The sequence below is a fragment of the Rhinoderma darwinii genome, chromosome 8, assembly GCF_050947455.1.
Source record: "Rhinoderma darwinii isolate aRhiDar2 chromosome 8, aRhiDar2.hap1, whole genome shotgun sequence".
Classification (NCBI taxonomy): domain Eukaryota; kingdom Metazoa; phylum Chordata; class Amphibia; order Anura; family Rhinodermatidae; genus Rhinoderma; species Rhinoderma darwinii.
The window spans coordinates 26,743,816-26,759,503 of NC_134694.1; the positions used below are offsets into that span (position 1 = coordinate 26,743,816).

The window sequence follows — 15,688 nt, forward strand, 5'->3', positions numbered from 1 at the left end:
TAGGAGGGTAATTAGTCTGTTGGGGCCCGGGTTGTCCGGTCCCTAAAAATTGATGGCCTATCCTCAGGATAGGCCATCAATAGCTGATGGGTCAGGATCCCCAGTCGGACCCCGACCCATCAGCTATTGATGTCCTATCCTGAGGATAGGCCATCAATTTTTAGGGACTGGACAACCCCTTTAAGCCTACCATGTGGTAGGCTTAGATACATGGCCCATGTGTGATCCTGTCGGATGGGCCATGTATCTAAGCCTACACCCTGTATAAGATTACTGTCTGCTGGGACCCTGTAGCTAAACATCTTACCATGACCACATGGTAAGCTTAGATACATGGCCCATATGTGATCCTGTGTGATGGGTACTGTATTTAAGCCTACCACATGGTGGCTTAGATACAAGGTTCCAGCAGACAGTAATCTTATACAGGGCGTAGGCTTAGATACATGGCCCATGTGTGATCCTGTTGGATGGGCCATGTATCTAAGCCTACGCCCTGTATAAGATTACTGTCTGCTGGGGCCCTGTAGCTAAACATCTTACCATGACCACATGGTAAGCTTAGATACATGCCCCTATGTGATCCTGTGTGATGGGTACTGTATTTAAGTCTACCACATGGTGGCTTAGATACAAGGTTCCAGCAGACAGTAATCTTATACTGTATAAGATTACTGTCTGCTAAGCCCTGTATCTAAGCCAACCACATGTGTTACTAATATGTTTTTGTGTTTGTGTTTTTTTACAGGTTCGGTCGTTGGACTACGTAGGATTCGAGGACTACTTCGATGACGGCTTTTTTTATTTTCAATAAAATGGTTAATAAGGGATGTGTAATTTTTTTTATTTCAATAAAATATTTTTACTGTGTATTTGTATTTTTTTTAAACTTTATTACTACGCCTTAGTAATTATTGATTGACAGCATCCATTACTAAGGCGGAGCATAGTGTTAGCCGAAGTAGAGGCTGACACTAACCCCCGTTATTACCCAGGTACCCATCGTCACCAGTGGTGCCGGGAAGAGCCAGGTACGATCCAGTACCCGACTGTAGTGATTACCGGGCACTGGGGTGGCCGCAGGCTGATATTATTAGTATGAGAAAGCCCAAAAACAGTGGCCCTTCCCACCCTGGTAATGCTAGCCTGCTGCTGCTGTGTTGTATCTGACTAGTTATGAAAAATTTTCTAGTGCTGGAATCGGGAGGGTACCTGGAATAAGGGGAGGTATGTCGTTTAAAAAAAGAATGAAGCAGATCTGTCAGCTGAATATGCTTCCTTAGGTTAGGGCAGCATATTACAGGGACAGGCCCCTTTCCCTATTAGCCAAAATAGCAGAAAAAATATTGTGCAATTTGGCTAATAGGAGCGATCGAAATAAAACACTAGACTCTTAGTTTTGATTCCGATGTATTCATGAGGAGAGCGCTCCCCGCACTCATCACAGTAAAAGACAGCAGGGCTGTTGTGTTTTCTGCATACTCAGCAGACTGTCAATCACAGCCAAGAGAGAGGGGTTAGAGGCAGGGGGAGCGCTCTCCTCATGGATTCGCTACTAGTACTGAAACTACACAAGATTTTTTTGTGCCATTTTGGCTTTCAGGAGAATGGACCTGTCCCTTTAATATGCGGCCCTTACCTAGGGCAGCATATTAAAGGGACAGATTTGCTTTAAGAATTTTACCATAGGGTGAAGTGCAGATGTGCACTTTGGCAGAACTTTAAGTAGTCTTTTATCAGAGATGGCCAGAATTACAAGTGTGCAAACCAAACTGACCAACGTATTTCCAAACAGGCTGTGACCCAAGCGCTCTTATTTAGCAAAATGAGTTCAATGCCACTAGTATGCTTTACTATATAATAATTAATGCTTGTAAAATAAGTTTTTGGGCTAAATTGAGATGATTTTACACAAAAAATATATAATATCTGTAAATCCTCATCTTAATTTGTAAAGAAATATTTCCTAGAATTAGACTGAACGGGTAAACAAATGGTTTCGTGGCTCTCGTTAAAACAGTAGACTCCGGTATGAGCCCTTTAAGAGTCTGTGAACATACATGTGGCCCTTCTCTTAGGACATTGGGACAGCAATGGAGTAGGATTGGTAGAAAAAAAATAATATTAAAGTGGAACCAAACAGGTAAAAATAAGCTGAAGAGCAATTGACATTATTGACAATAGACAGCATTGAGATGTACATTGGTTTGCAAATTAGTTACTGACGGAAAGACAACTCTATGATTATTGAAAACACTCTGTTCCAATTGTCTAGTTTTCACGTGTTAGAACTGCCCAAAACTACATGGATGATGTGGCATGAACTGCTGCTAACAGAACTTCACCCCTGGTGACTTGGGGTGGGGAGAACTAACCCTAACCCAAAGAGTCTGATGAGCAAAATGATGAGTCAAAATAGCTAAACTCAAACTTATTGAGAATCTTCCCCAAAACAGATCAGTTTTCCAAACAATAGGGTGGTGGTGATGGTAAAGAGAGACGAAAAAAAAAGAGTGCCATGGATAAAGGAATAGAAACTTTGAGAGGACAGAAATGATATCTTATGAAGTAGATCGAGATGGCTTTCACTGTACCGGCAAACTACGAAAAACCAAAACACTCTGGCCTGGTCGTTTTTTCATGACTGTCTCTCCACATGAGACCAACCACAATTTCATGTTTTCTATCCCACCATGTTTAGTATCACTGCTGTGGTGAACGGTCTTCTTCTGAATCCTATTCTTGACAAGCTATTGAGGCCTCCTCATGTTGGTGGCAATTGGTCTTCAACACAAATGCAATGGATGACAAATTCTGTCTGAGAATGGGTAGCATTCATTTTTAAGTGTATTATAATTTAATACCAATGTCAAACTCCTTTAGCAAGATTATCTGATCCTTATTTGCTTATCCCAGGAGGCAAAGTCCATGTTTGTTTCAAGGAGAATGAAAGTCTCTAATGTGTATCGGGCACTTTCCTCGAAGAAAAAGCCCCAAAGGAACACAACATCCTCTGTGCTGGGGGTCCATCTCAACTGAATCCTTCATGACCCTGTCTTAAAAGGTTGCATGTCGTCACCAATGATAGAAGTTGATCTTCAATACTGGAAAAGGATTACCTGTCATAATAAATGGTAGAATTATAGAACAAAAATTAGTTTTGAGGCCTATCTACTTTTACTACACTATGAGGGAGTTTTATCAAAACTAGTACACAATAAAAAAAACGACACTATGCGCACACAGTTGGTGTGGTGAATAATCACATTTAAACATGCATTTCTCTAACTTGCGGGAGATTTTAAACCCCTCTGGTTGTCACAACATCATTGTGATACATTTGGGGACTGGAGATCAGACAGACCATTTTTTTTTGGGGACAGTTGAAGGGAATCTAAAAGTATAACTTCTTTCTTCAGTATAACAGCTAAAAATGAATTGAATCCAATATATGTCGTCACACGCAGCAGCGCATACCTTGTCTCCTCTGTTAGACAGTGTTGCTTCCATGTCACTTTTAAGATGTACAGGAGGAGCGGCGTAGGGGAGTCTGCAGTGCACCTGCCCACACTGTACCTGACCTGTAGTAAAGTACATATATTCCATAATACACCATGAGAGGCCATGAAATATTAAGCATAGTATGTATATACGCAGATGTACTTCTTTGTTTTACCTTCAGCAATATATCAACGTATCTTGATGTCAATATCATAGGCTATAATAATAGGTATCTAGCAGTATCTTGTGCAGTCATGTCTACATACCATCCCTGCTATTAGATCATATACCCAGAGCTGTATTTCCCTGTGGTTGCCTGGTACACTACATAGTCGCATGTGATTTTTATCTATTTCTTCCACTCCCAATAGCCTTATTTTTCCAATGTGATCTTACAACCACCTCAATTTACCAAGAAGACATGGAGGAGCAGATGCCTGTATTTCTTAGGCTCTGTTCACATCACGTCTGAGCCTTCTGACAGATGTATGAGTCAGCAGTATAGCCCAATGTATACCTCTGACGGAAGGCTCTGACATACCGCATGGTATATGTTTTTTTAGATGACCCCTCTGCATAGAAAAGCTTTTATATACAGCAAAAAAATGGTATACCAGTGTACCTGAGAAAGTCTAAACGGACACTCGGCAACGCTCTGGCCGGGGATTCCGCTCCTGGAGGAGCCATTATGGCAGCATAAGAAAGCACCCGGCAGCCGAGTGAGCCCCCCAAAGGGCAGCGGGTGCTAATGCCGGGCCTGGGTCTGAGCATCTGACTGACTGCTGAGGGCTCTATGGGGAAGAAGTATACTGCAAGTGTGGGGGTCTGACTGCTGAGGGCTCTGAGCACTGAGCAGTCATAGATGACACCCCCTTGCATATAGTCCCCCCCATAGAGCCCTTTTCCATCAGCGAGATGCTTAGACCCCCCGTGCAAGCAGCCAAAATCCCCCCTTGCAAACAGCCAAAATCCCCCTTTCAGCCAAAATCCCCCCTGCAAACAGTCAAAATCCCCCCCTTGCTAACACTCAAAACCCCCCCTTTGCTAAGAGCCCCAAACCTCCCCCGCTAACAGCCAAAATCCCCCCCCTGCAAACAGCCAAAATCCACCCCCCAATCCCTAGCGTCGGCCGGCGATTACTTTTTTAAGTTAATAAGGGGCAGGAGGCTGAGTGCAGTGAGCGGCGCTCAGTTGTTTTAAGACAGCGCTCACCTCAGTCTCAGCCCGGCTGCCTCTCCACTGTATCTTCTCTCTGGTGCTCCTGCTCCGCTCTGGTGGTGCGGGCAGCATCAGGGGAGAGGAGGGGCGTGTTCTATCGCCGCACGTCTGCTAGATAAGGGATCTTAAAGGAATAGTGCGGCCGCGGCGGGGGGAGGGTAAGGAAAAAAATACGGAGAACGGCCTTAAAAGTTTACTAGAGGACCGGCTCGGGGGGGCACCTCCCTCCAGGCCCAGCCCGTCTCTGGCCCCCCCAGGGAAGCCAGGACGGCAGCCATGAGGAAAACCATGATGGCAGCGTCAGCACCAGGCGGCCGAGTGGGCCCCCTGAGAGTAGTGGGCCCCGGCAATTGCCCGGGTTTGCCAGGTGCTGACGCTGGCTCTGAAGGCATCTATATGTGTGGCAAACCTATGATGATTACAGCCTACTGGATGCACAATAACTAATGTAGTATTCACATACAGTTCCTTGGTAGCATAAACTGTTTGTACAGTCGTACATCTACCTAATACTGACTTTTTTCCTGAGATGGGTGGTGGAAAATTTTGATTATGAGATTTTGGTAAAACTGAGGAAGTTCACTGTCTAATAGGTAAGTACTGAAGTGTATTCATGTATCTATTCTTCATTAATGTACAACACAATAAAATTACAAGTATGGAGTGGTACTTACTTTCTATATATCCATGTAATGTCACCATTCTGGCTCTTTCTGGACTGCTGAAGGGGGAGAAGTGAATGTCATCTGAAAGTGAAGAGGTGAGACGGGTTGGTGTAGGGCCGGGTGGAGGCACTGAATGCTGAGGCGTGTGTTTTTTATGTCGTGCTCGGCAGTTCTGAAACCAAACCTGGGGATTTTAAATTGTTTTACAAACAAATCAGCAAATACATATTGTTTCAGTTATGGATGATACAAACTATGGAAACAATAAATATCTGTGTTCAACTTCTTTGACACTGAAGGAACATTTGAATAGGATACGGTATATTGATGATTAACAACAATTATTAACCAGGACAAACTATTTTATGTATCTATAAATTTTAGCACATTTATCAGTAAAGCCTGTGTCAGAAAGTATTTGCATCATTTTCTAGTGTTCCTCTTAAGATATACAGAAAAAAACTAACATAAATTAAAGGGGTTGTCCCATCAAGACAACCCTTATTACAAACCCTATGATCGATAAGCCACGGATCTTGCTGTGCTAGATCGGTTTAGATGCTGGATAAAGTGAGGCAGGCATTTTGCTCTGGAAATCGACTGGACTGGTCTGATCTCACAGACTTCACAAATGACCTTCTGACATGAATTGTTGATGGATCAGGAGATCATTCTTGGTCGGATTTCCTTAAAGGAGTTCTCTAGGATTTAACATTGATGCCTATCCTTATTGATTGAAAGGTCATCAATGTATGATCTGGTGGAGGTTTGATGCTTGGGACCTTACCGATCAGCAGAACGAAGGAGTGTAGTCCCTTCACTGCAGTACCAAGCAAAGCTACTTCCATACGAATGTGGCTGTGCCTGTTACTGCAGCTCAGCTCATTCAAGTTAACAGGACTGAGCGGGGCTGAGTTGCAGTACCAGGCTCAGTCAAGGACATCGCTGTGTCAGGTACTGCAGTTGTTCTGCTGATCGGCGGAGTTCCTGGAGGTCAGACACAAATCGATCATACTTTGTTGGTCTATTCTAAGAAAACGCCTTTTATTTATGATGATTTTGATAAATAGCATTGCATGCCTTAGTACTAACCTGGATAACTCTTCTGCTTAGTCCTGTCATATCTGCAAGTTTCTGAAGTGTTTGGGCATCAGGATTGTTATCCTGAGCAAATTGTGCCTGCATCACCTAAAGCAGAGAGAATGTTAGTGGCAAAGTCCATTTTGTGGCTTGATAGTCGCCATGAACTCCAGCAGCGAATCTCATACCTGTAGTTGTTCTGCTGTAAAAGATGTTCGCGCTCGTTTTGCTGGTTTCGGCTGGCTGTCTTGTTCTGATGGTACTGCCCCCTCTAACGTAATCCCATTGCCTGGAAATATAGATTCTTAACTTGCCAGTTTTTGATATATGATTCATGAAACGAAATTTTAACACCAGTGGTTATCTATTCATGTTTACATCTATATATTCACATAATCTGGAAATACAGACATGTCATTTTACATGTAACCCACTTTAGGGTATGTGCACACACACTAATTACATCCGTAATTGACGGACGTATTTCGGCCGCAAGTACCGGACCGAACACAGTGCAGGGAGCCGGGCTCCTAGCATCATAGTTATGTACGATGCTAGGAGTCCCTGCCTCTCTGCAGGACAACTGTCCCGTACTGTAATCATGTTTTCAGTACGGGACAGTAGTTCCATGGAGAGGCAGGGACTCCTAGCATCGTACATAACTATGATGCTAGGAGCCCGGCTCCCTGCACTGAGTTCGGTCCGGTACTTGCGGCCGAAATACGTCCGTCAATTACGGACGTAATTAGTGTGTGTGCACATACCCTTAGTTTGTTACACTAGAAACTCATTGAATGATGATTCATCATGTTTTTGTGACTTTTGGTGACATATAATGGCTGATTCATGCCAGCTGGTTCCTTGATATACAAAGTTGCACAGTTCTCCCATTTTTCCACAGTACTATAAAGCTTAGATGTACTAATGCAATTATAGTGCTTTACACGGCCACATTTCCTTACTGGTAAACAAGTGCCGATCGGCGATGCAGCACATCGATCGGTGCTCATTAGCTCTATTTACATGAAGCAATGTATGGGGACAAACGATTGTTAATATGATCGTTTGTCCCCATACATTTGCATCTTGTCGACAATACATCCCCTGTTTACACAGGAAGATGTGCTGCCGACTAGCGCAACCATTTTTTTTGCCACATAAGAGATGCGATCAGCTGATGATCATGCGCCTGCTCGTTCGTCGGCTGATTGCTGCCCTGTTTACACATGGCAATGATTCGGAACGAGCGTTCGTATGAACTCTAACTTGCCTGATCATTGGCCCATGTAAAATGGCTTTTAGTGACTTAAAGGCGTTGTCTGATTAAGAAAACCTATGTTCAATTACCCCATTAAGTGATTTTGAGTTTATAGAGGAAGACCCCATTCAGGACCCTCATTTGTTAGCCAGAGTCAAGAGGGGTTTACTACATTATTTGAAAGCCTATTGCCTTTAACCCCTTCCCGCCGCAGCCCTTTTTCAGATTTTCATTTTCGTTCCCCCCCCCTTCCAAAAGCCATAACGTCTTTATTTTTCCGTCGATATAGTCCTATGAGGGCTTGATTTTTGCGGGACGAGTTGTAGTTTTTTGTAGCATCATTTATTTTGCCATATAATGTACTAGGAAACAGGAAAAAAATTATTTGTGGGGTAGAAAATGAAAAAAACAGCAATTCCTCCATGGTTTTGTGCGCGTCGTTTTTTAAGGAATTCACTGTGCAATTAAAACAACATGTTAACTTTATTATGTGGGTCAATACGATTACGGCGATACCAAATATATATAGTTTTTTCTATATTTTACTACTTTTACAAGTAACAACCTAAGTGTAAAAAAGAAAATGTATTTTGTGTCGCCAAATTCCGAGAGCCATAACTTTTTTATTTTTCCGTCGATTAAGTGGTATGAGGGCTTGTTTTTTGCGGGATAAGCTGTAGTTTTTAATAATACCATTTTGGTGTACATGCGACGGTTTGATCACTTTTTATTTCATTTTCTGTGGGAGATTAGGTGACCAAAAAATAGAGATTCTGGCGTTTAAATTTTTTTCTTACGACGTTCACCGGGCGGGTTAAATAATGATATATTGTAATAGTTCAGAGTTTTACGGACGCGGCGATACCAATTATGTTTGGGAAAAAAATGGGAAAAGGTTTTTTTTTTTACTTTTAATATTTTAAATTTTTTTTTACACAAAAAAAAACCTTTATTTAACTCATTTTTACTTTTCTTATTAGTCCCCCTAGGGGACTTCAACCAGCGATCGTTAGATCGCTTGCACGATATACTGCAATACTAATGTATTGCAGTATATCGTGATTCTGACAGGCAACTATTAAGCCGTGCCGGAGGCAGGGCTTAATAGGTGCACAAAGATGGCAGACCTGGGGGCCTTCATTAGGCCCCTAGGCAGCCATAGCAACCATCTCCCCCCCCCCCCGCGATTGCATTGCAGGGGGGCGTGATGAGCTGTTAGAGGGGGTCTCCCCCCTTCTTTCTAACGATTTAAATGCTGCGGTCAATAGTTATTGACCGCAGCATTTAACGAGTTAAACGAGCGGGATCGCGCTTGAGCGTGATGCCGCTCGTTACTTTGAAGTGTCGGCTGTAACAAACAGCTGACACCCGCATCGTATGGAGCGGGTTCACTCCGTGAGCCCGTTCCATACTTCCCCTACCGACTTTGGCGTATGGATACGTCAAATGTCGGGAAGGGGTTAGTGGGAACAGTGATACTTAAAGGGATTTTCCCATCAGAAACATTTATGACATATCCACCTCTGGGACCCACACTTTTCGCTAGGACGGGGCCCCATAAACCCCGTTCTCCTGCTTTGTGTTGTGGCTGACGCGTGTGATTCCTGCGTGTGGGACCCGCATCTATCTGACATTTATGGCATATCCTGTGGATATGTCATAAATGTCTCCGATGGGAAAACCCCTTTAAGTTCTGGTGGAGAATCAAACACTTGCCGCCAGCTCCCCCCACTGATAGCAGGGAACCAGCTGAAACATTCTAACAAAAAAGGATTGTCCAAAGTGGACAACCCATGTTAGTCAGTCATAAATATTTGATGATGAAGAGATGCATTGAATAGCAAAATATTTTCTTCCAAAAGATCTTTCCATGAACATGCATTCTTGATGGTATTGTTAGGCCTCATTTACACGAGGGTGTGCGTTTTGCGCGCGCAAAAAACGCTGCGTTTTGCGCGCGCAAAAGGCACTTGGCAGCTCCGTGTGTCATCCGTGTATGATGCGCGGCTGCGTGATTTTCGCGCAGCCGCCATCATAGAGATGAGGCTAGTCGACGCCCGTCACTGTCCAAGGTGCTGAAAGAGTTAACTGATCGGCAGTAACTCTTTCAGCACCCTCGACAGTGAATGCCGAACACAATATACACCAACCTGTGAATAAAAAAAGACTTTCATACTTACCAAGAACTTCCTGCTTCCCCCAGTCCGGGCTCCCGGCCGTTGCCTTGGTGACGCGTCCCTCTCTTGTCATCCGGCCCCACCTCCCAGGATGACGCCGCAGTCCATGAGACCGCTGCAGCCTGTGATTGGCTGCAGCCTGTGCTTGGCCTGTGATTGGCTGCAGCTGTCACTTGGACTGAACTGTCATCCCGGGAGGTCGGACCGGAGTTATCGGTAAGTCAGAACGTCTTTTTTTTTTTACAGGTTCATGGATTTTCAGAGCGGAAGTCACTGTCCATGGTGCTGAACCAGTTTAACGCTTTCAGCACCGTGGACAGTGACTGTCTCCTGACGTCGCGTACCCGAACATTTTTTACCGGTTTCGGTCAAAACGAGTTTGGCCGAACCCGGTGAAGTTCGGTGCGCTCATCTCGAATTTGACACTCCGTTTGGATGTTTGTAAACAGAAAAGCACGTGGTGCTTTTCTGTTTACATTCAGGAGTTTGACAGCTCTTGCGCGAATGACGCAGTTCGCACGGAAGTGCTTCCGTGCGGCATGCGTGGTTTTCACGCACCCATTGACTTCAATGGGTGCGTGAGTGCGCGAAAAACGCACGATTATAGAACATGTCGTGAGTTTTTTTCTGCGCACACGCGCTGAGCGCAATTCACGCATCGTCTAAACTGCCCCATTGACTAATATAGGTGCGTACGACATGCGTGCAAAGCACGCGCGTCGCACGCGCGTATATTACGTTCGTGTAAATGAGGCCTAAAACTTATCAACAAAATCCATTGGGGGAATTTATCAAACAATCTTTGCCAGTTGTCTTGCATAGAAATGTCGCAATTTTCACAAAATCTTGCATTTTGCACCAAAAAATTTATCACAGCTCACAGCACTTTTTAAAAAAGTGGGTGAAGCTTAATGAGTGCGGGTACAATAGTGACAAATTTACTATAATTTACCACTAAACCTATAGAAAAACGAGTCTAATTCCACCGATATCAATATAAAATGTATAAATTTTATCATTGTATCAATTTAAAAACATACATATAAAAAGCAGCCTTCGTCCGGGTCACCCTGGGACGAAGGCTCTATAGCCGAAACGCGCGTCGGGGTGTCTGGCCAGGCAGCCTTTTTTTCAGTCCCCATATATTCATGGGTAAGATACATGCACTTTTTCATGTCTTGTATGCGCATTATACACTTGTAGCAATGTCATATGTTGCTATTTAAGAGCCATTTGTTACATCTTTCATACAAAAATTGCCGTAAATTATAGCGTAAAATCTACATCAGCTCATAGCTGCCATAGATTTGACCTTCTGGCGCATCAATGGTCAGAGATGTGCCGGATTTATTAATTGAAGTGTGCCCACTTTAGATTAAGACTGGCACAAAAACACCAGTCTTAATAAATTCTACCCATCAACCGTAACAATCCACCATTATCAAATGTTATTACAAGAAGAGTACAGTAGTTAGGCAGTGGTGGACAATGATGCCCATATACATGAAGTCTGATGCCCGATTTCGGTGAAATATTTTGAATAATTTCACATCTATCTAATGTCTATGGCCACCTCCATGGCTTGAGAACTATCGGCAGGGGCGGACATACCATTGGTGCAGCCCGTGCAAGTGTCTTGGGGATGGGGCTATGGTGATATGCTCTTCTACTGCCGTTAACGTCCATTAGATTGATTACTAAAAACATTCTGTCATTCACACAGCTGGTTGCCATGACTAATAGCTCAGGATTTATGAGTAACACACAAAAGAAGGAAGTTAACAAAGAAAAAGAATAGTGCAACATAACAAGAGCATCTGGAATTGCAAATAAAAAAAACAACGTTATACAACTTAATAGAGCAGAAGTTTCAAAAAGGCAGCGACAACTCACCATTTTCAGCTGCTCTTTTGAGGTTTTCTATCATAGTGTCGTAATGGATTCTGCATAAAACCTTCTCTTCCACAAGGCCAAACTCTTCCCCTGTAGACAGCTGCCTCTTACAGGAGTAGCATGCAAAGCACGCTAAGTGATATGCATTCCCTCGAGCTCTTCTCACCCAGTCACTGGCATATATCTGTCTGCCACATCGCGCACACTTGGTTCCAAACCGGCTGGGAAACAGAGAGAAATTGGTGAAATTTGTAATCATATGTTCCAAAATACACTGAAAGTAAACTGGACGTCAACGCTGATATTTTATTCACACATACATGACCATTATCTACATGGGCTGAAATAGGAACAAGAGGGCCCCTGTTCTGGAACCGTATGCAAACTTCTTGCAATATAACAGTGATTTGTCAAGAATGAGGCGATCATCATAGAGTTCCTCTCTATTGGTCCTGTAACAAATCCTTCACCAGTGTTCCAATTTCTCTGGTATAACACAAGAGAATCATTAACTTAGTCTCTTACATGTAATCTAGTAGACAGTAAAAGCAACAGCATTTTTTTATGGTGGTGGTGAACCCCCTTGCATATAGGACCCCTGTGCAACTTCACAGGCTGCACATATAGTATATTCAGCACTCTGGCACCAATATATTATTTTTATTTTATTATTTATTTGCAACTGTTAGAATTTTCTATCAAAACAATTATTACTTGAACCCAATTACATTATAGGTCTTGTACACATCACTTTGGTGTACGCTGGGAAAGCCCCCGATGTACACACTAAATGTTTCCATAGGGTTACATTAGCCTGACAGAGGCCAAAGAAATGTCCTTTTGTCTGGCCGGTGTACATTAGTATACCACACAAAATAGAATAGTGTAAAAATTACATTCACCATTCAGATGTTTGTTATTGGAAACAGACAACAAGATTGTGGCCAGACACATATTTAAAGGGGTTGTCCTCTTTGGACAATTCCTACTTGTTAGAAGGGTCCCTTGACCATAAGCAGATCAAAGTTTCCCCCTGCTGGGACTCCCAGCGATCAGCTGTCATCTGCGGGAAAATCTGTTCAATTTCCATGCAGCATCCCCACAGGGGAAACTAAGCATTACACAATGTTCATTGAAGTCAATGGGTTGATTATGTAATGCAGGACAGACAGAGAGACACTCTTTGTATCAGTTTTCCACTCTAGTTAAGATATGTGGATCCTGAACAGGAAACCTCACTCTGTTAAAGGGGTTTTCCGACATCGTTTTTTGAAACTAATAAACCTTTACATCTCTTAGTTCTGTTCAACCTATGTTCCCCACCTGTATTTACGGCTAATTTTCTTCATTTTACGCTCCCCGAGGTTTTTCTCCAGTTTGTTTACATCGCTATTTTGATGTGACCGGCCGTTTCTTGTACTGAATAAAGACTACAAATCCCATGAATCAAAGCGCCAATATTTTTTTTATAATATCTTTCTAAAACTACTATTGTTAGGGAAAGGTGCATGCGCAATGGGAAATCTACGTCGGCTTGGCTGTGTCAGTGGACGCCACTGGCATAACAGAATAGAGCATGCGTGTATGAACCACGCATGCTCTGAAAAAGAGGAGTAATAGTACATTGTACAACCCCTAACCCCAGTGTACAGTTACATCACTTATGATGTGACCGTACACTCAGACTGCCGGAAAACGGAAGTTTGAGCTCATGTACGGGGCTGAGACAGAAGTTAGGACTTCGGATTAGCGAGGGGTCACATGATAGAAGATGAGATATGCCGCTAGGAACATCTGATCAAATGCAAGTATATTGCGAAAAGATTTGGTTTGACATGTTTAGTTTAACAGGATTGGATTATTTGGTTCCGGAAAACCCCTTTAAGTTAGAATTCCCCAATATCATATATGAAAATAGGTTTTCTAAACTGAACAGGTTAAGTATTAATCTAATTGTTTTTTTACACCAAAGAATTTCTTGGTGTGTTTTTGTTTGCTGAGTAATGTGTAAATCTAGTCCATCCTGAAAAGAAAATCTGCTTTGCTGTTAATAGGACATAAAGATGATGTAGTAGTTTGTACCCATTGCTGTATAATACTTGCGAATGGCTACATACACCATACAAATAGCATGTTTTTCATGATCTAAGCATCTAGTAGAGGATTCATCATTCCCTATGTTGAACGAAGCCCACTCTGAAGTAAGAGAAACTCATATGAGGTATCTTTTAAGTGTTGAGTAACCATACGCCAAACATCCTGAAACTTCGAACATTACTATAAACATCGAAAGATGTCAACCATGGGTAGTGAGCATTTAGGATAAGTATAATGTCCCGTATTTGACATTTTAGATTTAGTCTAGAGTGAGATATAATCACAGTAAAAAATCATTAGTGACATTATTTTGTAACTATCATATGGTAAAATAATATTAATTTTTAATGTGGCTTCTAAAATATCTTGTACTATATGGGATGATGACTGTAATGTCCATTTTCCAGGACCTGGAGAAGAACTTGACCAATGAATAGTGGATTTCATGATCTGATATATAGAACTTGAAGAAAAAGACGATTGTCTAGCCTTGAGTAGCATTAAATCTTAAGATGGTCCTCTGGTATCCTCAGGTATCATGCGGAGGATGGACTCTACTTGTAGATAATAAACCGGTTGTCCACTAGTGGGGGATTTTGGAAGAGGCCTCATCATATGTGAGAGGTGTAAAAATCTGAAATCAAACAACACCCAGTTGCTTCCAGGGCAGTAAAGATATGTGAAGGTTTTATACTCAAAAACTTTATTAGGATTCAAATAACAAAGTTTTGACCAGATATTTTCACAGCCTGCAGTGGGAGCATGGGGAGATACATCGGGCCTTCACTATTGATTTTTTTATTTCAGGATTGTGAAGCTAATTATAATGAAATCAATGAGAGAAACGAGACATGGACCGCACATCCACTATATACTATGATCAATTTCGGCTAGGCAAAATTATTAAACATGAACGAGAGGTTCTTTGTAACATTTTGATCAAATTGTATGCAAGCCCACTTGCCACTTCACGCGGACCTCTAATTATAATGAACCTTGTAGACTTATTAAGGTTTATAGTAAATTGTACGGTATCTAATATACTGTCAAAGTATTCTGTATAAAATAAAATAAAAAAATGCTAAACAAAAGAGTGCAAGTTTAAAGAATAAACAATAAAATTGTGAAATATTCAAAATGTAGCTGAAACCGGGGTGCACAGTGGCTGGCAATAATGTAGTTTACAATAGAGGACGCTGAGGTTAAATTTAGGAGCTTTGGGTTTGACACTAGGGGCTATGTGGCTGGCAATGGGGCTGGCACTGAGGGGTGTTATGGCTGACCTTAACAGGTATTGTAGATGCCACTCAGGTGAATTGGGCTTGATACTCAGTCACTGTAGTTATAATGCGGGTATTTAAAAAAAATTAACACTCGAGATTGAAATGGAATTTAATTATTTTATGGCTTCATTGTGCATTATCCAGGTAAAATAATCTGTCCAGACTAATGTCATCAAGTATGGCAGTAACGGAAGCCATGGTAGTGTGGCGATGGACACAGGTATAGTTTTTGCTACTCTATTAACCACCAGATTACAAGGGTGCTACAATATCTAGCAGATCCCATCAAACTTGTGTTGTAGGTTTGTAAGTTTCTTATGTAAAATTTTGGTGGGTAGTTAAATGGAATATATTTCAGGCATTCACAGCCGTTTGCAGAGGAGTAACTTAAAGCTTATGGGCCCCAATACAAAACCTGAACAGGGCCCCCTATTTACCATGTGCCATTTATAATGGTGGTGTCTTCTTATATGGCTGAGGGATCGCAAGACCCCCTCAAGCACCAGAGCCCATATG

General features: G+C 42.3%; 1 protein-coding gene across 2 annotated transcripts in view; it reads right to left on the reverse strand.

Annotated features, from left to right (window-relative positions):
• Window positions 1-538: 538 nt before the first annotated feature.
• The window catches only part of LHX6 (LIM homeobox 6), a 133,707-nt gene continuing 118,557 nt past the window's right edge, over window positions 539-15,688 (reverse strand). The window contains exons 4-9 of one of the 2 annotated variants that reach the window (XM_075834225.1): window positions 11,793-12,013; window positions 6,653-6,753; window positions 6,477-6,572; window positions 5,394-5,568; window positions 3,478-3,581; window positions 539-3,119 (exon numbers count right to left, since the gene is read on the reverse strand). In XM_075834225.1, the coding sequence (XP_075690340.1) occupies window positions 3,099-3,119; window positions 3,478-3,581; window positions 5,394-5,568; window positions 6,477-6,572; window positions 6,653-6,753; window positions 11,793-12,013 (718 nt within the window). In that variant the 3' untranslated portion in view covers window positions 539-3,098. Of the gene's footprint in view, window positions 3,120-3,477; window positions 3,582-5,393; window positions 5,569-6,476; window positions 6,573-6,652; window positions 6,754-11,792; window positions 12,014-15,688 lie in introns of those variants that run through there. The other variant, XM_075834227.1, reaches the window with a different exon arrangement.